The sequence below is a fragment of the Ascaphus truei genome, chromosome 2, assembly GCF_040206685.1.
Source record: "Ascaphus truei isolate aAscTru1 chromosome 2, aAscTru1.hap1, whole genome shotgun sequence".
Lineage (NCBI taxonomy): Eukaryota > Metazoa > Chordata > Amphibia > Anura > Ascaphidae > Ascaphus > Ascaphus truei.
The window spans coordinates 106,379,211-106,405,174 of record NC_134484.1 but is presented as its reverse complement, the minus strand read 5'-3'; the positions used below and the strand labels follow the sequence as shown (position 1 = coordinate 106,405,174).

The 25,964-nt window shown below is 40.4% G+C and overlaps 1 protein-coding gene across 8 annotated transcripts in view; it reads right to left on the bottom strand.

Annotated features, from left to right (window-relative positions):
• ASPH (aspartate beta-hydroxylase) overlaps window positions 1-25,964 on the bottom strand; it is a 232,228-nt gene that overhangs the window by 162,077 nt on the left and 44,187 nt on the right. For 6 of the 8 annotated variants that reach the window (XM_075584049.1, XM_075584047.1, XM_075584043.1 and 3 more), the window contains 3 exons: window positions 13,923-14,066; window positions 11,553-11,597; window positions 10,203-10,271 (listed from right to left, as the gene is read on the bottom strand). In XM_075584049.1, coding sequence (XP_075440164.1) covers window positions 10,203-10,271; window positions 11,553-11,597; window positions 13,923-14,066 — 258 coding nt within the window. Of the gene's footprint in view, window positions 1-10,202; window positions 10,272-11,552; window positions 11,598-13,922; window positions 14,067-19,539; window positions 19,791-25,964 lie in introns of those variants that run through there. The other 2 variants (XM_075584045.1, XM_075584042.1) reach the window with 2 other exon arrangements.

Here is a 25,964-nt window from a genome sequence, read left to right as displayed (position 1 = left end):
AGGGGGGCACAGACCAAAAAGTTTGCGCATCCCTGCTCTAGCTACTAGAACAAAAAGGAAAAGTTAGTATGGAAAGGGGAGTGATAACCAAGTGTAGAAAAAATACTTCTGCCGGAGGCATTGTTCCCACTTGGCAAAATACATTACATATTTACTTGGGTGGAGGCTACAATTTAAGTAAACACTTACTGCACTGCTACAGCTTTGCTTAAAGTGCATTACTGCAGCAAATGTTAATGTTGGCAAGGAATTAGATGGTTACAACGATGTATATCAGGGCTGGCCGATAATGCACTCCAGATGACGAAAGTTGGGCCCGCCTGAAAAAAAATCAGGCTCAACTTCTGCATTCACCCGTGGGACACCAGCTCTCATCCACCGCAGGACTGAAGACCTTCCCCCCCGGCAGAAGGGATGAGTAAGAGGATGGTGGAGAGAGAGAGAGGGTAGGGGGAGAGAGGGAGAAGAGCAAGGGGGGTGGGGGGTTATAGAAAGGGAGGAGAGACAGAGGGAGGGTTCAAGGAGAAGGACAGTGCGAGAGAGGGGAAGAAAAAGTGAGGTGGGTGGAGGGGCTCACAGGGTCACAGTACAGGGGGCCCAGGTGTATACTCTAGTCCTGGGAAAGCTGTCTGTTGCTCTGTGTGCTCCACTTCTACCCACCACTACCCTAGGGGGGCAGTAGGAGAGAACATTGTGCCCACTTATTGGCACGCCTACAAAAATAGTTGGCCACCCTGATGTATATGACTGTTTAAAATAATCTCTAAAGAGAAGGCCCCCCCCCCATAGAATAAACATCAAAACTTTGACCGTACCTCTTCAGCTGCTAAATCATTGGTGAATTTATCAGCAAGATTGAAAAATGATTAAAAACAAACAATGGCTTTAAAGCCTTATGGCCTCAGCCGGTTAAAAGTGATTAACAGCAAACATTGACTATAGGCATTACTTGTTATTATGAATAGTGTATTTTTTGTTTATGGTAGCTCTTATTGGTCAAGCAAGATACATTTGGTCTCGTAACCTACTGCACAATGTAAAATTTTCATATTTGCTCAATTAATGGTACAACAACCTGCAAAGAAACAGGAAATATTTTAAGTCCAAAACAGATGTCACAGCTTCAGATAGTTTCACACAAAGAGTGTCTTACATTTTTGTTTACCCCAAACCCAACACCCCACACCAAAAGCACACATTTAACAAGTGTGAAATCAGCTACTGGAGTTCAACAGAAAGACACCTAAAATGTGCAATAATGGTAAAATCTACAAAAGTGTTTACAAAAAGAAATTCAAAGTGATTAAAGAGAAACAAATATACAGAAGATATTTATCATCCAAATAAATCCTTCTACAGTAATATTAAAGGTTGTGAATGAGAAGGATTTGCATTTAGACAGGTTTTTCAGTGCCGTTCTAAAACCGCTTTTGAAAGAAGTTGTATTCTTCATAAATTTCAGTAACAGTCCAAAAAAAAGTATGTACATGAGTTAAATGGGAGGGAAAACGTAATAAATGAAACAAAGTTATAAAATTCAGCTTGTGAATGAGGATGCTTACAATATAAAAACAATTAGTGTACCAAAGTACTGTATTTGCATCTGCACACACATGATCCTTTCCATTATAACTTCATCACCCTTTGCTTTTGTCAGGATCACCTATTGCAAACATTGCAGTTAATGTCATGATAGACTATCATCATTTCATTTTTACAGTACTCCAAGTATTCCAAATTAAATATTTGGGGATAATGGAGATAAAATGTAACTCTCCATATTCCCAAAACAAGAAGCGATTTGTATGCGGAAGTGGATATTGAAGGTTGTCACAGAATTCTGGGGTTCGTTATCTGCACTTGGGAGAGAAAGAATTACCCTGTATGCCAGACATTAAAACAAGCACAAGATGGGCAGGCAGAAAATAGAAAATATATAAGAATACTTTCAAGTTATTTTACTTATCACCTTTCTTTGGCGAGGGGGCAAGGCAACCATTGTGTTGCATTGCAGGCTTCTCCGACAGCAAAAAAAGGTGCAATAAATCTTTTTTTTTCTTTATTGGGCAGAGAAACTACACTGCACTGTGCATGCATTTCTTGCTTGGTTTCTTATTTGAAAATCCGGATTTTTTTTGATTTTTTTATGACAACTCAGCTTTGGCCACCTCTATCTTTAAATCTGCATTTTGATTGCAAAGTTAAAGGTGACAGAAAACAGGAAACTACAGTAGGTAAATGCCATAAACAAGATGTATTGGGTGCTTGCATGTGCCAATTTCCAACCCATTCCATATTGGAATCTAAACATGGAAAACAGTGGTGAGCAACATCATATATGATGTAGCTTGGGTGTGGGGCGGGAGAGGGGCTTGGGACAGGAAGGGGGGGGGGGAGAAAGTGGCTTTGGCCAGCAGCTGGTAGGAGTACCACCTTCCCTCCTCAACCCCCTCAGCAGGTCAGCTGCCCAATGACCAGGCACTCAAAAATGCTGCCCTCTTCTTACCCCCTGAACTAGTGTTGAGCACAGTGGAGGAGCAGGACACTATCCATGAGCGTGCAGTCATCAAACCGCTAAATCAGAGTGAAGACAAGCTCTGATCTGGGGCAGCAATGTACCTGCTCCCTCAACACCTGTCGTGAGAGGGCAGCAGATGGGGGCCCACATGTAAAGCGACCTGTTGCCTTCCAATTGACTGATCCGTTTTATCCAGTGATTTTTCTGCAACAATAACATACATAAGAAACCAAGCTTAAATTCCTTTTTATAACTAGCCCATATCATGCCCATGATCTTAAATTTACACTTTCATAAAGCAGCAATTAGAACAAACAAAGTTAGTAGCACAGCCAACCCTGCTTTGACATGGGTATTTGACCCTATATGCAACTGCACATTGTGATTTTATGAAGAGGCATTAGTTTTGTTCTACAAAAGGGTGATTTCCTTGAGGCGACTCTGCATTGTCCATCAAAATCCCAAACCTCACACTGACTTAAGAACTAATCAATACCACTGGTGCATTCAATAGAAACAATGAGAGGTATCATGTTTAATATGCTAATGTCACTATTCTATTAAAATTGAGCGTATATTAAAATTATTTTAATAATTAGATTTGTAATTACTGGAACGTAAAGCATCAAATGTACATCTCTAAATTGCAACTCCTTGTAAATGAAATTAGATATTTAATATGGAAAAGTACAGTTGTAAGCGTCTAGCGTTCGGCAACAAATTCCCACAATAATAAGAAAAATCAGAATTGCAACACCTATTTGCTATAAATAACTGTTCAATAGGGGGAATACATTAACTGTTTTAATACTTATTATGAAGCACATGTCCAAATGAATAGAAACACTTCTCATTTCCCCTTATCCCTGAACATCTGAGAGAAGGGAATAAGAGGAAGGGGGCACAATACAGGGCAAAGCAATCTTGTGGGGATGAAAGTGAGCTCAGATCGCATTTACATACGCAGCTCTGCCTGACATTTTAGGCCATTCCTCGAGATATGTGATGACCCCTGCAAATGACTGATGGTACAGTAATAGAGAATACAAATTATAATACTGACCCTTTGCTTTTTAAATGACGATACGACCATCGCTATATTGGCCATCTCTACATGTTCCAACATTATTTTAGGTTTTTTTCAATTAAAACTGCACAAGTGCGCACACAAACAGTACAGTATCAGGGTCAGCACCAGCTGATGAGATGATATGAAACGGCTTCTAATGCAAGTGATTCTAGCGAGACAAAAAGCATCATTCACAAACTAGTGTCATTTTAGTTAAGTGGTGAGGAAGAAGTTGCTTAATATCTTTACAAATTTCCAAGTCAAAATTTAGAACCAGTTTACTGTTTCTATTGAGCACCATGGCAGTTGAACACAACTATATATATTCATTTTTTTTTAATATCCTTAAATCAAATGCCTTATTTTCTGAATTATTATACTCAAAGTACATCAACCATTAATAATTTTCTCCTCACAGCACATTGAGGGAACAATGCATTTACTTTGTAATCAAAGTTTAGAAAACCATGTTCCAAATGTTTTTTTTTAAGGTTTAGACCAACACAAAAACACGATAAATCTGGTGCTTCTATTTTTTTAAGTAAACCACAAAAACAGTTATAATAAATTGCAGAAGATTTATTCATACATTTGAGATGAGTAACGATCTTTATAGATCTGGGCACTTGCCGAGCCGTGTAAGGATACACCAGGGGATTTTACAAATAGGCAAAAAAATCAGGACCATGCCATAAAAGTGTGCTGCAGCCAAGCCGATGCAAGGTTATGTTTTTGTTAGAACATAGAACAATCAGTATTGGGTACATGGAAAGCACAGCTTGCTGCACTAGCAAACAGGTTACCAATTGGGCCGGGGCGGGTGGCCCTACAAGGGTAAACTGCAGCACTCCAAAGCTCAATACTTAATGGGGGGTCAGCAACGAAGGCCCTTAAAATGTTATGCCGACAACATTCTTTAGGTCTCTGCTTTCCTCAGTTTGTTGTCTTCAGGCCAAGCGTAGATGGGACACAACATTTTAAAGGGATCTTTTTTCCCCAAGCATGATTAAGTACTAGGGTTTAAAGGCTACCGGTGTCATCCTTACTCTGCCACATGCAAAATGTGACATTAGTGCTTTAACCTCTTCAGCGAGAGTAACTGTGCCAAGCTTAGTGCACACAATACAAAACAATGCAAAAACACACCAAAAGACCTTACTAAACCTATGAGAAGACCTGTATGAAGTATTCATCAATACAATCAGGATACACATTGGTGTAAATTCCTGTCTATTGAACATATGATTTGTCAACTAATAGTTCTACTGTGCGAGTCAGTAGCATTTGGCTCCTTCTGTTCAGATTGTCCAGTAGGTGGCAGGAGCTAATATTCCCAACCTTGTGGCTTTTTCAAAGGTAAAGCCAGTTGAAACATATTGGGCTTTGTCCCTGATTCAGAACATTACTGGTTTTGCAAATCCAGAATGACACAGGTCTTTTTTCCCTGAACCCCTTCGTTCTGTGACGTACCATCAACATCGTCTGTGGAATCGCTCTCTTCATCTTCTAGTATTTCAAAAGGAGTCATTACATCATACAGAAAGGAGAGGAAGCCATAAAACCAATCAGAGCTTTCCTCCGCTAAAATATTTAGGACTTCCTCAAGAGAATCAATATTCACACTACTGCCATCTTTGGTCAGGCCTACACGAGAATAAAGGAAAAAAGGAGAGAGAGAAAAAAGGAGTAATTAGGCAGAGAGGAGGGAAGTGATGAGATGGGATCTGTGAAAGGTATCAGTTAACCATCTTTCCATGTAAACCACAGAGAAACGGAGGAGGGGGGAAAAAGATGGAAGAAAACCAAAGATGAAAATGGAGAGCAGCTACAGTATGATTTTGCTGGTACATAAAACAACATGCAGGTGGATTGCAAGCATACAAAAAAAAAACTTGCGTTTTCCCTCCCACCCTGTTCAAATAGCTTGGACATTTAAACCACAACAAACACAAATTATAAATTCACCACTGCACAATGTGCTGCTGTATTTGCACAATACACCACACTTCATTTTAGCCAGGCCATAGGGTATGCTTTGTAATATTCATAAGCTCAGGTCACAATTAATCCAATTTCTTAGCATTATATTTTGTCAGTATCCTTAAATAGGAAAATTACTTTTTTCCCCTAATGTGCAGAAATCCATCTGCTCAATTACAGGCTAGTGCTATGTACATGTACAAGTGTAAAGGGTTGTAAAGTTCTGAAAGTTTACAACAACTTGGAAAGATCACAATATACTTTTCCATAAGCATGAGCGCATTTGAATGTATTATACCGGAAAGCTAGTGGCACAAACAGCCTACACAGCCCGGTTTATTTTCTCTACTATCAGCAATGTTTATTTATATATTTTTCCACAAAACAAAAAGTGTGGGTTAACATGATGAAATATGGAGAGAAGTAGCACCTCAGTGAGTTAAGACACTGACTAACACTGAGATTGTTGCAGGGGAACCTGGTTCAATTCCCGGTGTCGGCTCCTTGTGACATTGGGCAAGTCACTTTAAACACATAGATTGTAAGCTCTATGGGGCAGGGACTGTGTTTGCAAAAAAATCTCTGTAAAGCGCTACGTAAAACTAGCAGCGCTATTTAAGAACAAACAATTATTCATTAAATCCAACTGAAGTTTAATTAACAGACTCCTACTTGTTTGCTGAATATGCATTACATCAGTCCAGAAAGGTCGTTTTAATAATATTGTGTATTCAGGCATGTTCCAAGTATACTTAAGCGTCTAAAAGTAAACAGTGTTCATTTAACATACAGCAAAGCGGAAACTCAAATGTGCTAAAGATGTCAACGCTCCGTTGTCAATGTTTTAAAAAAAAAAAAAAGGAGATAAAACAAGCAGAGAATATGCTCTATATATTGTATGGTTACATGGAATAGTAACCATATAATATAGAACATGGTTCTTTGATGGCACCAAATATATTCGAATGCAAATTAGACTGCACTGTTACATCAGAATAGAGAAGAGACATTTAGGCTTACTCTCTGGTGTAAGCTCGAGTTTTAGAGAACACAAGCTGCATCCACTTTCATGAGTAGATCACTACGACCCATAGGTACAGACGTAGCTGGCTTCACTGTTCCCTTTTGGTGGGATACGTTTTGATATCCTAACTACACTAACAGTTCCATTGAATCCTAGAGAAGCTCTGATTTTCTGTGTTATAATAGGATATGTGGTGTTTTCTAGCGGAACAATGAAGCCTGCTATAAGCCTATCTAAGCTTAGATAATTTATATTCTAATTGCCCTTAGGTGCTGTACTCTGTAGAAATAGATTATTTGTTTTACATGGGTATATTTTAGCATTTATCCCCTTGGCCAAAAGCCTTAAGGTTTGTAGTTGACCACAAAACGCACCCAACATCACATGATGCGTGTCACACATCATGCATTCACAATACTCAATTTTTCTAAATAAATTATCATCATTGGTCCACCCCGCCCCAATAGGAATTCACCAATTCTTCAGGACATTATGCTGCTGCCCTGAGAGCAAATCATATGATGTGAGCAGGGGGTCCTGCTGCACTTTAGGTTGCGATAGGCCTGGTACACTCCATTGGAGCGGTCAGCTCGATCTGTCTCTAAAAAATGAGCATGTGCCCATGAAACACCTGGTATATGGGCCTCTGGTGTGCCAGGGTCCATGTCAAACCATTTACATCATAAGGGCACCCTGATGTTTAAGTAATTATGGAGATCTTGTGACATATAGGTACCCCGGAGGACCGAGAATGATTAGCAATGCTTTAGAACATAAATGCGATCATTGCTATGAGAGCAAAAGGGTTAAAGAGGCAGCAGCATTTATGCATCAGATGTGTCAGCCCCCCAGATAAGTTGCAATGTGTATGGGCTACAAATATCATAATGTAGTAAATAACTTACAGCCGTCATGAGTATTAATGCTTTAAATCAGTGTTTCTCAACCAGGACACAAAAGGTAGTCAAGGTGGGACGTAGCCGATGCTGTGGGCGATAGATAGGTTGTCTGTGTGACTGGTGATAGGATAGCTGTCCCAGCAGCGTCAGCTGACAGCTCCCAAGGCAGCAGCAGCCCAGCAGTCACAGCAATACTCTCCCTCTTGTCAGCATCAGAAGTTGGGTCCAACTTCCGCCCGACAGGAGGAGGGAGCTGCGGAGTCCCCAGACCTGAACAGCACTGGTGGAGACCTCCTCATCCCAAGTTAAGATTGTTGGGGATGAGTTGGAGAGTGGAAGAGAGAGGGACTGAGAGGTGGAGGAGTGAGAAGAGAGAGGGGAGACTGTAATGGGGGGAGGGTGGAGAACAGAGAGGCGGGGGGAGAGGAAGATAGGGGGAGTGTAAGGAGGGCTTGACGGCAGTAATGTCCTTAAAAGGATTACAAATACACTCCTTGGAAAGGTGGGGTTTTGTTTTTATCATGGTGGGACAAGGTTTTTTTTTTTTTACAAAATGGTTGATGGAACATAAGATGCAAAAGTTTGAGAGCTGCTGCTTTAAAATTAATTTCTGTACTGCAACCATTTACCTAATTGCATTAACTTAACTTCAGCCAGAAAGTGTAAGCAACTAAGAGCAAATGCTTTAAAGCTCCATATATGCTCATCACTAAAAAGGCTTTTCACTGCCAGACTATTGCATTGCTGGACCCCAGGCACTGAAAAGCTCAACATTCTACAGGCACAAGCAGTCACACTGATCATTTCAGGGCTGTCACTCTTTTGTGATTGCATAGCTCTCTTTCTTACCCCACCAAAGTCCATAGCCTCAGTACCAGCCAAAGTTCCCACAACAGTGGCCACCCCACCTGCTTCCTCATCACTAGTCTATTTTCAGCAGCAGTTGAGAACACTGCAATAGTATCTACATTCTCTTACTACTGTATGTGTCAACAGCTTTAGAGACGGAGATGCTGAAGCCGCTGAACGAAAAGATTAAAAAAAATAAAACCATGACATGAACAAACATGCATGAATATCCCCCAACAATCTGGGGAACAGAAATCATAAGGCAGCATACACCATATAGGACCTAAAAGAGAATCCAGATCGCTGCACAATATCATGCCGTTTATTGAACATAAGTGAAAGTCATGCACGATGGTGGGGAATAATGAGACCTGAATGCACCTTCTAAAATCTATCAAACTGTATGCAATAAACTCATGAACACCAAAGAATTAGCTATACATTTACATATTGGTCTAATTAGTTCTACAGAAGATGGAGATCATATCACTTTACAGTATTTCGGCCTAGACAGCAAAGCTAACTTTAATTTCAAATTAGAATATTATTAATCTTGGAAGCCTGACCAGAAACAAATAGAGAGAAGGCACAATCTACAGTTTATGTTATAGTTATAAACAGAGTACAGTGTACACTGGATATTTGGTATAGTAAAATAACGATGGAAAACAAAATCAGGTATTTAAACATGTTTGTGTCCCCTTCTTAGATTAAAAGATACCTTCATTCAATGTAATATACAGATGTACCCATACATTACTGACCCCAGCACTGCGGACAAACAAGCAAAAGTCTGCAGTGCTGAGGACAGTGTCGATTGCAGCCTGGGATGATTAATGCTGTGGGGGGGTCCATGCTTCTGAACCCCTGCAGTGTTAATCCTCCACAGTGCAAGAACTCCCATAACTGATCTCCGTTCGCTCCTGTACAACCCCCTTGACGAGTGAATCCAATTAAGTAAGGGGTTCTACTCCTCGCCTACAGACTTTCTGGCACTGTCCAACTCCTTTGATAATGTAGTTGACCAAATATGGGTGTCTACATCATGAGGGGGAATACTATAGGACCATATTCGGTCATCTACATCAAGGGGGTTTGGACAAGACATTTAACACTGTATCTGGCACTGTCCAACCCCCTTGATGATGTAGGTGACTAAATATGGTCCTATAGTATTCCCCCTCATCGTGTAGATACCCATATTTGGTAATCTACATCATCAAGGGGGTTGGACAGTGCCAGACAGTTTGGAGCAGAGCCGAGGAACCGCCATACCTCGTCTCCGTTCGCTCATCAAGGGGGTTGAAAAGAAGCAAATGGAGGAGGTATGGGGGCGCTATTGCACTGAAGCAAGCGAAGGATTAATGCTGCGTTTGACCCATTCAGAAGAAAGGTCTCACACAGCGTTAATCCAGTTTTCGGCAACACCCACTGCACGGTCATGGTATTGCGCACAATTGTGGCACCGAAAAAAGTATGTCTGGCTACATCTGTACAAGTTCTCTCAAAATTAAAAAGAACATATGGAAACGGTATACATGCATGGTAAAATGTGCACAAACAAAAAGATGCATGCATTTTAGCCCCTTACTTCATTTATGCAAGCAAAAAATAAATACTTTGTGAACAAAACAAACATAGCTTTCAATATATGTGTAATTATAGCAGTGTAAGACAGGACGTTTAATGCAAGATTCTCATAATTCAAGTATGTAAACATTTCATTTGATGACATGAGCAAACATATTCCCATTGTACTCTAGAAATTATCAAGTTGTAGAACCAACCTACCATTTTGCAAATCAAACTGGGGGGTGGGGGTTGGGGAAGGGGGAGGGGGAAGTAAAGAAGAAGTGTACTTGCCTAGCAAAACCTTGGCGTCATCCACGTCAAAATCTCCATCTCCATCTGCATCGTAGATTCCAAGCTTCCCTAATTGACAAATGTAGAGGCCATAATTAAACATAGAAGTATATTTGCGTAATGACTGATGTCTTGATGATGATCTAGAGAAGAAGTGGTTTTCCACCTGTGCCCTGTTGTTTCACAAGACGTTGCGAGGAATTCCCGGAGAAACAAAGATTTAGTAAGGGCCAACATTTTCAGTCTTAAAGACAACAATGTTATTTTATCATATTTTTATTTTATTTAATAGTTGGTTATTATAGGTTATACTATAATATTACCAACAAATATAGGGGAAACCTCAATCAAATGAAAGAAAACCACAATTAGTAAGTACTGTATAGGAAAAAAGAATATATAAAACAAAATGACATAGGCCGACACCTGCCCAGAGAGACAACGTTTCGTGGGCTATGTACATTTGTTGGTTTTTTAGTATATGCATTTGTGCATGTTATATATTCATTTTTCAGATTTAATGTTATTTTTGTAAGATTATTGAATACAATGTTTTACCTTTTCTAAAGTGGTGCTTTTTTTTTTTTTTAAACACACAGTGATGATTGAGGTTTTCCCTATATGTATTGGCATTATATCAAATTGAATTAATTTAAAGGGAAAAAGAGGATTTACCAGTTACTTTTTTCGAATATTTTTGTATAAAATTTACCAGTTTCAAGGAATCCTTTTTCATAGTTTAAAATAAAAATATTCCGGTGTTTATTTTATTTTTTTGCAGGTACTTTTTTTTTTTTTTTAATTCTTAAATTCTGACCTGCTGGTGGCTATTGAGGACTGGAGTTAGCCACTCCCGCTATAACAATATGGAAAGCTATTCGTTTATTTAGAAAATACAGGTCCTAGTATTTTTAGAGCAGTTTCTGCAGTTTTTGGAAAAACTACGGTATGATCACGGCTCTGTTCCCATTTACCAGGTTTGGAAAAGAAGTTTGAGTTTTTTCATTTACATTTTGTTTTTATGTAACTTCAATTTTATTTAATTTACATTTTTTATGGCATCTTAACTAGATTTACCACCCTAAATACTTAACTATCACCGGTTCACTTTAACCTTAAGACCAGAAAAACATCCTAAAGAATAAATATATAACACATTTTTTCCCTTCAATTTGTTAGGAAAAAGTACGAAAAGAAATGTGTTAAGTGAGGCAGATGGAAGGATTTGTTTGGAAAATATTTTTTTTAAAAACATTTATAAGAAAAATAGTATCAGTAAAAAGACTTGAAGAAGGAATAGTAAAAAAAGAAATGAAGGCTATTTGAGGGTTTTTTATTCTGGTGTCCTACCTTGAAGAACCTCTGACAAGTTATAACGGAAATCCTTTGCCTTGGCTGCATGCGTAATAAAAATATAGAAACTATTATTTGTATTTTGAAAGCAGAACAGTATTAGACCTACAGTACTATTTCAGAATCAACCATGAAGTGTTGTAATAAACAATAGCAAGGAGAGCATTACGTAGGTATTAAGACAGATCTGTGGTGAAACGGACCAGTTAAAATCTTGCCATAAAAAGAATAGTAATAGAAAACGTGACGGAAAACATGAAATCTTTCATTCCAATCGTGTTTGCTCCACCACAATCACCCGGTAACCACAATTATCCAAGCCATTTCTATGTTATTCAGCCAATTGGGAAAGGAAGAGATGAGGGCCTTAAAACTGATCCCCAACTTTAGAACAATGGTTAAAAACATTTGCAACATAACATTAACAAAATATACAAATATTCCTATTTAACCAATGCTTGAATTTTTTTAATGGAAAGTATGAATGTTTTTTTTTAAAGCAAGCTTAATACTGGGTGACTACTGTTGAATAACAGATTACATACAAAGAAGCCGCAGTGCACATCTAACATGCCAATCTTAGTTCTACGTGTGTTTTGCCATGTGTGAGCAACAGTGCAGTCAAAACTGGTTTAAAAAAATAGAAGTGTCCTAATAAATATAGTAGGGGAAAAAAAATATATAATAATTAAGAGCAAGAAAAAAATAATAATATATATATATATATGTACCGTGTTCTTCCCAAGCATATATTGCTGCAGCAAAGGTGATCACCAACTCACTCCTGGGGGAAGAATTCTCCCAACGAGAGATGCTTTCACATAGGTTTGGACATGCCGATTAAATATGGGTGGGATGGGTGAGTTTAAAACTAAGACACTGCATATATATCACGCATCCCGTGCTACTGACTGATGATCGTCGTCTTGTTGTTTCTTATTTTCCTTTAAATATACCTTGAAGTGGTTGCAGTTTCACATGTTTTGGCCAAAAGATTGAACTAAATGACTTGTACTTTTTAGAAGAAAAAGCATATTGAAACGCACAAAATGTGTTCGATGTGCACGTGGGGCTTCTTTATTCACTGTAGTATATCTGAAGTCCCTTTCACGGTAACATTCCAATTGGCACAATTAAACACAGAAATATATATTGTTGTGGGCCTAGATTTTGAGCTTGCTAAGATAGTGTATGTCCAATTGATGTCTGTTATTGTCTTAGTTAAATATGACCAGGGGTATACACAATCCACCCCTCCCCTCCCCCACCAAAAAAAAAAAAAAAAGTGTTAATTTGAATCAAGGCTGATTGCCCTCCATTTTTAGGGTTTTGAGCAGAGTTAATCTGGATTCCACTGCAGTAAACAACCCTCTGGAGTGACGGGGGGGGGGGGGGGGGGGCGGCTAATGCCTGTATGCTGCCCTATCAGGGGCTCAGATCTAGGATCCTCCCCCTGGTTACATATGGGGCTGCAGGGCAAAAGTTAGGGGGGGTTGGTGTTGGAGGTGTGGAGCCAGAGCTCTGGCCACCTACCTTCCCCTCCTTCAGGGGAGTGGGACAACTATCCCATATTCCACCAGGGGATATGGGAGCAAGGGATAGACCTTTGGGGCCTCAAGCCCTGGGGGTTGAGTCTAGTGACCAGAGAGAGAAAAGAGAGTGTATATGCTGTATGCTGTTTGAAGAATAAAGAGCCGTTGCTGCTTTTATACTTCAGCCAGTGACTGCAGTTTATCAGGGGGAGTGAAAGAGGGATTTCCTGCAGGGACTGCACCCAGCATTGCTGGGGCCTGCGGGGAATGGAGGCGCTGCACCCAGAAAGAACTAGAAGAGCACTAAAGCCTGTCCTATTCGTCCCCAACTAACACCGGCAGACACTCCGTACGTATCCTGTGAGCCTAGCAGGTGAGCAGCACAACACGACCAGGTAGGAAAACCTGTTACACAACCTTTCAGGGAAGGTACTTATAATTCATTGTGTGTTTAGTAGCAAAACATACAGAGGTACATTTATTAACAAATACATACATTCGTGAAAGTCTGATACACATGATCTTGGAAAAGTGTGTGTTCGGTTGAGAAGTATTTAGCATAAATCACCATCTTGCCCTTTCAGGAATAAATTAATAAATTGCAAGCCTTCAAGCACAGCAAAGAAGCATATTAGTGACAAATAACATATTAATCCTTCTGATGATAGAGAGGCTTGCAACAGAAACGTGGCAAAGGCACCTCAACCATTAAAAGGATTGACCATTTAGTCAACTGACAGTAGAAATATATTGAAGACATACATTATTGTAGTAGACATACTAAATTTTTTCTTCTTCTAAATCATGCAAAAATTATCATAATTTTCATCCATACCTAGAACTTCTTCATAATCTACAAGGTCAAACCACACCACAGCTACAGATGTCCACACCCCGAGGAGAGCGATCACCATAAACCATGTGAAGAAGGAGCTTCCCGACAGGCCTTTTTTGCCATTCTTGCCTCCAGGTTTTGTGTCTGTTTCGGGAAAAATAGATAAATTAAAAAAAATAAATACATTTAAAAAAGGGAGGGGAAAATGTTTTTTTCTAATTGCAAACTATTTTCATGTGTGGTTAAAGATGAGATCTTAGAGCATTGATGATGGAATATAAACACATTTTTAACACGGGGTAAACCCCAGTTCTCACAGCATTCAAATAGTTACTCTTTGAAACCAAGATGGCGCAATCTACTGTATGTACATGCTGCCTTGAGGAGACATCGTAAAATACAATAACGTAATGTTGCTGGCTTCCAGAAACAAGTTTACTCATTAATAAAGCATTTAGCTTTTCAGTTTCTTGCACCCAGTAATTACCTGGAAAGCAGAGTGGACTTCATGTCAAGTGTCTCCTCTACCCAGGACCCATTCCTTCTTGGTCTCCATGTGAACTGAAGAGAGGCTACAGAGGGGCTTATCCTATACCCACCCGAGTGGGCCATCTGACTGAAAATCCTAATGAAATCAATGGGGAATTTTGGCAAAAAAACAGCTTGATCAGCCCCTTTGGTCTACATAGAATAAGCGCCCAACTTTCTCAATTCTCTGCAATATTAGTAGCCTCGTACAAAGGGTGGGGGAGTGGTGGGGCTAAGAGACAAGTTTCCTCCCAAACTTAAGCTTACCAAATTGCTTAGGTATAGTATAAGGTTTACTCTACCTCCACCAATAATAAAATAAATGTTAATTTTAATTGGTATCAAATGAAAACATTATTAAAACCTCTAAAGCGCAAGACGTTAACACGGAAACACTATAGCACCTCTGTTTTTTTTAATGCACAAGCCTTAGGCTGCGCTTATAGTGCCGGCGACAGCGACATGACGTCACGTCAAAACAAAGGTATTGCTGCCATTGCGTGCGCTTATAGTAAGCGCGACGGAGCGAGGGCTTGGTCGCGATCGCTGGAAGTCATCTCAATTTGATTTTTCCAGCGATCGCAGCCTGACGTAGCCGGCACTATAAGCGTAGCCTTACTGTTTGTATTTGTTTAGACAGAGACTGAGATGTGGACCCCCGGAGGCAACCACTAGTGTGTTAGCTCTACACAAGCGGTCTCAATGAAACAGTAGGTTACTACACTTCCGTACCATTTTGACAAGGAATCACTCTTACACTTGGATTTAGTTCACATTATGTTATTACCTATAACAGGAACACGTTATACTGTATGGTTTTATTCTCGTATATACTGATGTACAATGCTATAAACAGCACTCCACGCCGTTTCCCACCCCAAATTACTGTCATACACTTCTTGTGCTTTAGAAGTTTTAATAATATGTTTTTGTTTGATACCAATTAAAATGTATTTTATGATTAGTGGCGGTAGAGCGCATCTTATAGGGATTATGTCATCTTTTCGTACCCAACTCAATTTCCCTGATTGCACACCTCCGCTACGTTATTGCTGAAAAGGGACAGTCCTTCCTTTTGCATAGTATAAGGTTTGACATTTTTTTTAAACTATAATAAACTAACCACCCAGATTTAATCCCTTAAGCAAGTAGCACTTCTACGGGCTGATTTAGCTCAAGGAACAAATACTGGTCATAAAGAGCAGACATAATACGAAAAATCCGATCTGTACGTTTATTCACATTTTATTTCTATTTGTTTTCCAATTTACACACCGTTTTATGGGGCAACTTGGGGCTTCTCGTCTTACTCCAAAATATATATATATATTGCGTAAGAAAATATAACGTAAGAGGGGTACTCCCTCAAAGTAAACAATGGCTGAAGGAGTAACACGGTGGTAAAGTCTCTGCCTTTGAAGCGCGTTAGGCTGAGGACCCGCTGCGGTCGGCAGTGCGCGCGGGCCACCAGCCCATTACCTGCAGTCTGGTGGTCCCTGCTGCCTCCTCCCTCCGTGGCTCACTACGTGCTGTGACGCGTCAGCCGGCCGGAGCTACAAGGCTCTGGTGATCCGGAGCGGTGACGCGTCAAGTGGTGTGGCAGGGAGCCAATCGGAGAGGCGGGGAGTGAGGAAGTCTGCTGAGGTCTGTGTGTGTCGCGGAAGCGAGAGGGGAGAAGTCTGCACTGCACTGAAGTCTGCTTCAACATTGAACAACAGCGATGTGTTGCAGTTTTTAGCAGTTATAGAGCAATGCTGTTGCGTGCCTTCCTAATTAATTTGTCCCCCGGGGGTCCCTCCCGGCGGCCTCCGTCTGACGGAGCCGGGAGAGACCCACACCCGGGACAGCATACAAAAAGAAAGAAATACACAACCAGAGGCAGCACGGGCAAGAGAAAGGCAGATCCAAACCCCACGTGGGGTAACAGTGACCCGTGTGTGTTGAGTTGCTTTGTTGTGCTTGCTTTGGCCCCGCCCCCTGTCATGGCCGCACCCCCCCGACCCGTTTTGGTCACGCACCCCTGCACACAAAAATGCTCCCTATGGACCACAGATAGCATGAAGTGCCTCTCCAAGTGCCGCCTGTATGCAGTGCGGGCACGCTGTCTGATGCAGCGGGGCCCTAGCCTTAACCTGGTTCGAAACCCAGTTTCCACTCTACTTGTGACCTTGGACATGCCACTTTATCTCCATGTGCCTCGGTCACCAAAATTAGACGGCAAACTTTACAGGGCAGGGACTCCTCGTATCTGCAAAAGTCTATGTACTGTACAATGCTACAATAAAAAAAACAAATACATATGCAAAAAAGGACAGATGCATGCTTAACCCTGTGATGCTAGAAAGAGCCTGTAACAGCACGGCAATTAATAGGTTAAATCTAGCTAGTTAAAAATAGTTTTAGGGTTTTTTGTTTAGGAAAAAAAAACCATTTCTGTGGTAAGCAAATGCGTTGCAGGATTTTTGCAATCCTTATTTAAGGTCTTTTTATAAAACATGCCAATACTTAAACCTACAGGTAAAAACATTTTTCACAGAACACAAGTGATTAATAGAAGAGATGTCCACAGCACTCACACTAGAAAAAACGAGCGCACACGCACACACACACACACACACACACACACACACACACACACACACACACACACACACACACACACAATAGTAACAGACAGAGCAGCTCAACAATGTTACCCTGTACCTTGCTACATTTTTGGGGTTGTATTTTCACCTAGTACTGTACAATTAGAGTACTTTTCTGCCACAAACATTATGTGCGATAGTTTTATCTAGTATGAGAGCTTTTGTACAAGCAAGTAATTATATGATGTAACATTTCTAATAAAGCCACTTGTACTGCTGAGTGAGTTAAAAAGCATGGTTCTGATCGGCTATATGGGACTGCCCCATTTAGTACACAGGCACAATCAGTTCCCATATGCATCAACCTGTGAATTCCTACGTATGTGGGGCAACCATGATAAAATATATTGTTGGATTTTCTGTGCATTATTGTATAAATTGTTCAAAACAAAACAGCTATGACTTTATACAAGGTAAACCTATAAAAAATAAACGGCCAAAAACACACCGTGGAGAACTCAAATTAATTTAGATCTAATTTTCAAAAACCATTTGAAAACATTAACCTTCATGTTGCTAGTTTGAGGACATGTTCACATCCATACTGTACATCTCAGAAACATTTTTTTTTTTTTTAAACACAAAGCACACCAACTTTAATGGTAAGCGCCATTAAAACATGGTACAATATTTGCACTCTTGGACACTTCAATGCTCACTGCAAATTGTATTGTGAAATATTTTGTCTATGGAAATTTATCAAGCAGCTCTCTCCTCGGGTTAACCCCTTCAGTGCCGTGGGGCCCTGCCTCCTCTGGCCCTTGAGATCACTTACATCGCTCTCCTAAGAGCTCACGAGACCACTTCCTGCTTCTGTTGAGGGGGGAGGTTCACACTCTTCTGTTTAGCTCATCCACCTAGAAAATGACCAAATCCTGATGACGTACAGCAAACGTCATGAGGGCCCCTTCATGTTTATAGTGTAATGAAGTGGTTAGCCTGCACCATTATATACAGAATACTGTACAGAATAGGTAAGCTAACAGGTATCATGGATCTGGTCGCATAACAGAGTATTTATAGAGTCATATAAATCTCAGATTCAATGTCATGTCCTCGCTCCTCTTCCCTCCCCCCTCCTTCCCTCGCCAAACGCCACGTATCACTGTAATAGCAAGAGCAAGTATACCTGTTATGCAGATTATATACACGGCTGCAAATCGGACTAACGAGTTCTTCTATCCTATAATAAACTGAAGCTATTGTTTTTTATTTGACACTCTCTGAAGCATGTTAAGCTTACATAAAAGCACCAGGAGAAATGAAAGGTGCAAAACCGCCACCATTTAATGGGAACTGATCAACATATACAGTACCCAATATTTTATTTGTGACAGTTTTTCAGCTCCTACAGCACACATATAGTCTGCTGTATTTAATATATGTACAGAAACACTGCTGAGCATCATAATGTTACCAAGGCCCTGTATTGAGGTCAGTGCTCAATAAGGATTCTCCCCAAACAAGTCCAGTCATGACCTCAAACATTCAAAATCAGACACGTATCCTTCACATGGAGATAGACATTAGGTTTGATTGAGTTAGTTATAGTTGCATCCTCCTTAACCTACAATTCTGGACCACATACTGCAAGTAGTATTTGTCCTTTTACCGTAAGAATAATTCTGTCAGATGTCGTCCCATTAAAGTGCGGTCCCATGTAATGGGCAGAAAATAATAAAACAAGTTACCAATATAAAAATCTGTTTCAACTGAAGAACTAAAATGACCACACTACAAAGTTTTACTAACTGGATTCCTGTCAAAAAATGTCTTATTACAGGATCGTTAGAATGACTAATCTTATCCAGCAAAGAGGGCATCATAAATACTTGTCTTTTTCTGGAATTTAGTTTTTCATTTGTAAAGAGTATGATTATTTATTTTTCAAATGTGTGGCTTTTGATAGAACTTTGGGGTCATTGTTAGACTTTTACTTACAAAATGATACATCTTGGATACTAGCAATTCAGGACAAAGAGCCGCTATAAAATGTAAAACTGCCAAAGTAGAAATCTCTTTCCTTTCAGCAATGTAGTTCTGATTTTAGCAGCCACCCTCAGCCAGCAACAGCAGCACAGCCCGATCTAATGTTAATGCTCTGCTCAATCCCAATCAACCTAGGATTAGATCACAACTAAAGAGACGTGCTAAGTATGTGTTGTTATTCATGGGCACCAACATCGATTCCCACGAAGAAAACAGCAAACTCAAAGAGATTTTAGAAATGGAGACAAATATCATCAAAGTAGCAAAACACACACACACACACACGTATTACTTTCTGATAGAACATTTTTATAAATAATATTTACCAAAAAACAAACCTCAAATTTTACCCTGGAAATAAAAAAATAAAAAATCAAGAGTTTACGCATGCATTTTAATGAAGTTAAAAGAAACCGACATCCACATTCATTATTTTTGCCAAGATTAAATATTACCTGTATCTTCAACCATGATTTAGGTACTGTTCGTCCATGGATATTAACACATTTATAATATATTAAAAATAAAGGAAGAGTCAGCTTCTAGAAGTAATGTCTAAGGTAGAAATCAAAGGGTAATTATCCTTCAGCGTTCTCTTCCAACAGGGGTAAAATGGTTTTTGTGCAGTGAAGTCAGCTGGATTCCGAAACTAGACCTGTCTGCGAGGGCTGCTGAAAAACTATTAATAGGTCCACTGCCTTCATGAGCCAAACTTTTGTAGGCACTCATATGGAAATCCTGTGCTGTGCAACACGTATGCTGCAAATCCTTAACTCCTTCATAGCCAACGGGCAGCAGAACGCTGTGCTGTCAACAAGCTGCTTCAAAGCAGAGCATGCTAGTGCTATTCAGGTTTCCCTTTAGCAGTGAAACATTCGGCAAATGATCGGAAATCACGTTCAATTAGCTCTGCGCCATATCATCCATAAGCATTTGGCCACGGCTCAGGACCACGTACATCAAATCAGTTTATTTATTCTGAAGTACGCCGCATAAAAGGGCAGCTGTAGTATTTGCCCACAAAACATGCTATTAACATTCCCCTTTACCAGACTCAAAACACTGCTTCAGCACACCAAGTCGTAAAGAGGATATGAAGAGCAGATTCGTGCTCATGCTGCATGAAAATCATATGTGGAAAAATCTTTTAGGCTGAATTGAAAAAGGGATATGGGGTTAAAATTGGTTGCAAGGCAGAAGTTCAGATTTTCTGCACCCCCCCTCCCCCCCCCAAAAAAACCTATGGACACTAGTACCAACAAGGGTCACCCCACACTGATCCTATGGTCAGTATAAGGAATTAAACTTGAATGCAAAAAACAAGAGCATCAGCGCGTATGTTCTGTTCAAATGATTAATGTTTTTGGGATGTTCCTGTCCTGCTTGAATGTGAACAGTGTAACGTCAGTGTCAGCTTTATCAGGCAGGGGTGGACAAAAATATATAAAAAAACTTGAGAGCCAGACATTTCCAGGAAGTTTGCTGAACGGTGGGTGGGGGGGTGTTTGAGGAGAGGAGGTCGCGTTTAAGAGGTTTCTTGAAGGGGTTGGGGGGGGGGGAGGGGAGGATGTTTAGGGGGTTTGTTGAGCAGGGGTGAAAGGGTTTCTTGGGGCAAGAAAGTGAGACCCACACAGCCACAGAGACAAGGGGTTAAGCGTAATTGCAGGGTGGAGGTAGTGGTTACAATGTAGCCCTAGGCAGGGTCGGCATGGCTGGGGGGTGCAACGGATGCATTTGGACAGGGCAGCAGTTTCTGGGGGCCAGCAAAGATGAAGCGGGTGGGGGGACGTTCCAGCAGCCGTGTGTTTGCCGGGGAGGGAGTTTATGACAGTGATGGATGGTGGGGTGGGATATTATTAGGACAGGACATTGTTTGGTCCGGGATGGAGGCCATGACGTTGTTTGGGGGCGGTGGTGGCAGTCCGCCTTTTGCACTGGGCAGAAAGACGCTTGGTAATGGACCTGGCCCCAGGGTGGGGGTAGGAGTTAAACTCTTTCCCCCAGCCTGGGGATGCATTTTAAGAGGAGACCCAGGAGGAGGTAGAGGTAGACACTCTGGTCCTTGCCTGTCAAGGGATAGAAGGTCTGCATGTTAGTTGCAGCTGCTGCACTCTGTCTCACGGAGTTGCCAGGCTCTCCCCTCCTCCCTGCCTAACTCAGACAGAAACGCAGCCGGAATAGGAGGAAGGGAGCGTTTCTGACAGCTCCGTGAGGCACACACTCCTCCCCCTCTCCTGCTTCTCCCACAGTGTAACTCTAATATCAGAATGGGCAAGGAGGGAGGAACGTCAGCAGTGCAGCTTTAGGCGACAAAAAGGTCAAATTAAAGGCGCCCGGCATTTCTCTATGCCGGCTGTGAAAATAATTGAATACCAACAAGCTACAGGACAGGCAGCAAAAGTTAATCTTCCTTTACTTTGTAGGATATACTTCATTTGCAACAAGGTTAAAGTATGCACACACAAACCATATTATTTATTTTTTTACAGTATGAGAACCTCCGGAGTTGAAACACGCTGTTTCAAGCTCTGGGAGACTCCCGTCTATCAAGATACTTGCTGGTGAAGTTACTGGGATTACTTCTTGATGTTTAAAGGGGATTGTGGAACATCCAATAGGAAGCCATTTTTTTTCCCCCGAGGGAGATTTAAACAGGTAACTTCATTGTTGAGTATCTTAGGAACTAGGAGGTCCCTGCAGCTGAAAATAGTGGTGTTTAGTTCATGGAAACTATTGGTTCCCAATCTGAAATATTGGGGCCTTAAATAGTTAAGAAAGCAGTTTCTACTACCTGTTTTTTTGAGTGCTGCACAAGCCATAGAGCTAGAGTGTCACAGCCCCTTTGGCATCCATGATCACTTCATCACGGATGAAGGAACGAAAGGGAAGGAGTCATCCTCCTTTCATTCCTCATCAGTGAGGATCTCCCCTAGCAACAAGAATTTGATTTTTTTTACTGCAACTACTAGGTCAAGAGTGAATAACCCCAGTCCTCAAGGGCCACTAACAGGTCAGGTTTTGAGGATAACCGTGCTTTAGTTATTGACTGAGCCACCTGTCCTGAAGCAGAGATATCCTGAAAACCTGTTGGTGGCCTTTGAGCACTGAGTTTGCCACCACTGTCCGATGTTATGGAGCCCCGAGTGCTAGAACCACATGATGTAGTAGCCATGTCTCCAGGCACTCTACGGCGCAGTTGGCGCCTTTTCACTTTTTTTACATTTGATATATTTACTTGGTTTAAAAGAACATTTTTTGTCCTGTCCAATGCGGTTTTCATTTATAAATCTCATGTTCTGCATAGAAGATAGCAGAAGAGTTCAAACTGATATAGGCTTCGGATGGGGGACTGGGGTGGACTGCTGCCTTAACATAGCTGTAGCAAGAAATAAATAGAATTCTACCAAGAGATCACAGGCAGAGTAGAAATGCAAGTACACAACATTTAAAAAATAATTGCAGAAGCAAAGTAATAGTAAGTGCAATTATCCACATGGGATACCTGGCATGACTCACCATCATTTCCCCTTGCTTTGTAAATCCTGAATTTTAGAGTGCTTTTGAATTGAGCAACAAGCATTAATGGTGCCAACCGAAAGCTATATACAGCATTTTATAAGTAATGTAGCGGCAACAAAGGATCAGCAAGAGTGATGCATGTGGTTAAGCAATATTAAGCATTAAAATGGTGTTGGTATCAGATTTTCTAATGTTTCCGTAGATCAAACTCAACGGTGGATTATGTATCCGCAGTGTTCACACCCCTAAAGTACAATGCACCCCTCCAAACTAAAGGAGCATATGAAATAAAATTAGCATATATCATATTTATCTAAAAAGCAGAAAGAAGGATATTCAGCGCTCGTGCTGCAGAAATAAAGATGGAAAATCCCTTTGCTGCACGTGCATGGAGCATCTCCTCAAATGCTCCCACTTCAGAAGGTGTTCCCCCCTAAAAAGGGGGGAGGACACCCTGAAAGACAGAAAAGAAAAAATGCACAGATGCGCACCAGGGATTAGATAAATGTTATTTATTAATAAAAATACACATATAAAACTGAGAGGATCCAACCCCTCCTCAGCTATAAGAGTTAAACTGCCCAGATACAGTGACCATACATATGGACTCTGAAAAATCGAAACCCTAAACAGTAAAACACACACAGTACACTAAAAAATATATATTCAATGTAAAACAAAAAGGAAAAAAAACAAAGAAAATAGCGACAATCCAAGGTGATTCAAGTTAAAACCGCCAGAGAGGACTATCATACCGCTGACAGGGGGAAACGAACACTCACACTGGTGCAGAAGTGGGGGTCCACGGATAACCGCATAGGATCCGGATCGCGGCACCGCAGAAGTTGAAAAACATCACTTGTGCCTCAGGCAGGCTCCGTCTCAGCCTCTCAGCAAACACGCGCAGGATGACCTGTCGTGACCTCTACGCGTTTCGCACCACGTGCTTCGTCAGGAGGTCACGTACAGCGTCATCCGCGCGTATTTGTAGGCGGCAGGGAATCCGTTAGGACGGCCCATTTCAGACGCCAAGCCAAACACCCTTTACATACCAGCGATATACCAAAGTGATGTAACCTCTTTCCTATAGTGTGTCATATGTTGCGGCATTTACGGGCTACACGCTACAATTAATAAATAATTAATGAAAAGCCAGGAACATGATGCTTCACACGAACATAACCACATACTATAAAACCATCACATATAATACAAAACATAAGAAAAGGAGAAAAGAAAACAGATACCATTTCATATTACTAGGAACCAATGTTCCATGCTAATGCCACATCATAAATTGATAATTAATTAGTGCGTGGCAAATGGTATAAATAGCTATATAAAATGATACCATAAAAAGAAAACATACAATTTTAATACAAATACCATAAAATATTAAAAAGAGAGAGACTCCTATAGTACCAAATAAAAATTGATCTAAACATTTATCATCTTAAAAATGGAGTTAATTCAATGAGTTCATTGAAACCAATAGGATGTCTAGTTTGCATTTCATAAATCCAATACTGTTCACGTTTTAATAAATGATTCTCTCTATTTCCCTGTCTAATATTCATTTGTATATGTTCAAGTCCCTTAAATGTAATACAGCCAGGGTCATTATTATGTATCTCTTTGAAGTGTTTTAATAGCGGAGTAAGCGGCATGCCTTTAGCCAAAATTTTTGGTATATTTTTTACATTTCTCAGATGTTCTAGCATACGCATCTTTAGTGGTCTTTTAGTTTTACCAATGTACTGTAAATTACAGTTACACTGCAAGACATAAACCACATGTGTTGTCTGACAATTAATGAAACTTGTGGCATTGTAAATACGCTTAGTGGCACAAGACGTGACTGTTTTTCCTTTACAGATATGTTTACACGCCTTGCACTTTCCGCATTTATATGTGCCCATAATGCCCAAGCGTTCTTTAATATCACCAGATACAGCAGTTTTTCTGATGATTTGGCTTGGGGCTAAACTGTACTATTTTCACCACAAAATTTTAGGTTACATTCATTTATATTCAACCGATCGACAAACTCAAGATAAGACTCCTCAGTTCCTTCCCACACAATGATAATATCATCGATGTATCTCCTCCACAGCCTAAGCTGTGGAGGAGGACATCGAAATATCGTGAGAGACTCCCACAGTCCCATATACAGATTGGCAAACGATGGGGCAAATGTGGTTCCCATCGCCGTCCCCAGGATTTGTAAAAAGTAAAGGGAATCAAACATAAAATAATTGTGGCCCAAAATGAAATTAATTGATGTGAGAATAAATTCAATCTGTGTGATGGGTAGTGTTTGTGGTGTCATCAAAAAATGCCTTATAGCCTCTATTCCTTTTTGGTGGGGAATACTAGTGTATAAGGGCTGCACATCTAAAGTGGCTAATCTGCAGCCCTCATTCCAAACAAAATTTTCCAAAACTTGTAAAACCATAGTAGTGTCTTTAAGGTGAGATGGAAGTGATGTGACAAGTGGTTGTAGATAAAAATCAATATATGTGGATAAATTAGAAATGAGGGAATTAATCCCTGAAATAATTGGGCGTCCAGGTGGAGAAGTGAGGGACTTGTGAATCTTGGGGATATAGTAAAAAATGGGAACCGTGGGAGTCTCAATATACATATATTCATATTCTGACTTGGACAAGATCCCAATTTCAAGGGCCCCAATTAGGTGCATTTTAATAAGACCTAAATATTCCTTTGTAGGGTCCTTTTTTAGGGTAACATGTAGTTTGATCCCCTAAAAGGCGGTGGGCCTCTTTGAAATAGTCCTCTTTGTCTAAGAGAACTATTCCATCCCCTTTATCAGCTGACCGTAGAACAATATCTGGGTTAGATTTCAAGTTTTTTATACTTTTATGTTCATCCCAAGTAAGGTTAGAGTGTTGTCCGGAAGATGTTTTCTTACACATTTCTTTAAAATCTCTTTCAACCAATTTTCCAAATAATTCAATATTGTGTCCTCTAGAGGTATATGGAAAAAAAACAGAATTTGGTTTAAATCCTGAGTGTAGGTAACTTCCAAAGTTGACAAAGTCTGGGTCACTTTCTCTTAAGAGAGCTTCGAGATCCTCAATTATTGCCATCTGTTCAATGTTAGTATCTTTCAGATCATTTAATTGGGTATTATCTGATATAGTCTTTGAACTGCTGAAATGACGCCGTAAAGTCATTTTTCTTAAGTATTTCTGGAGGTCTATATACAAATCGAATTCATTCACATCTCTTGTAGGGGCAAAGGTGAGACCTTTCTTTAACACCTGAAAGAGATGTTGATCTATGGTGAGGGAGGATAAATTGAATATCCCACTGGTAGTTAGTGTTAGTGACTCAGGGA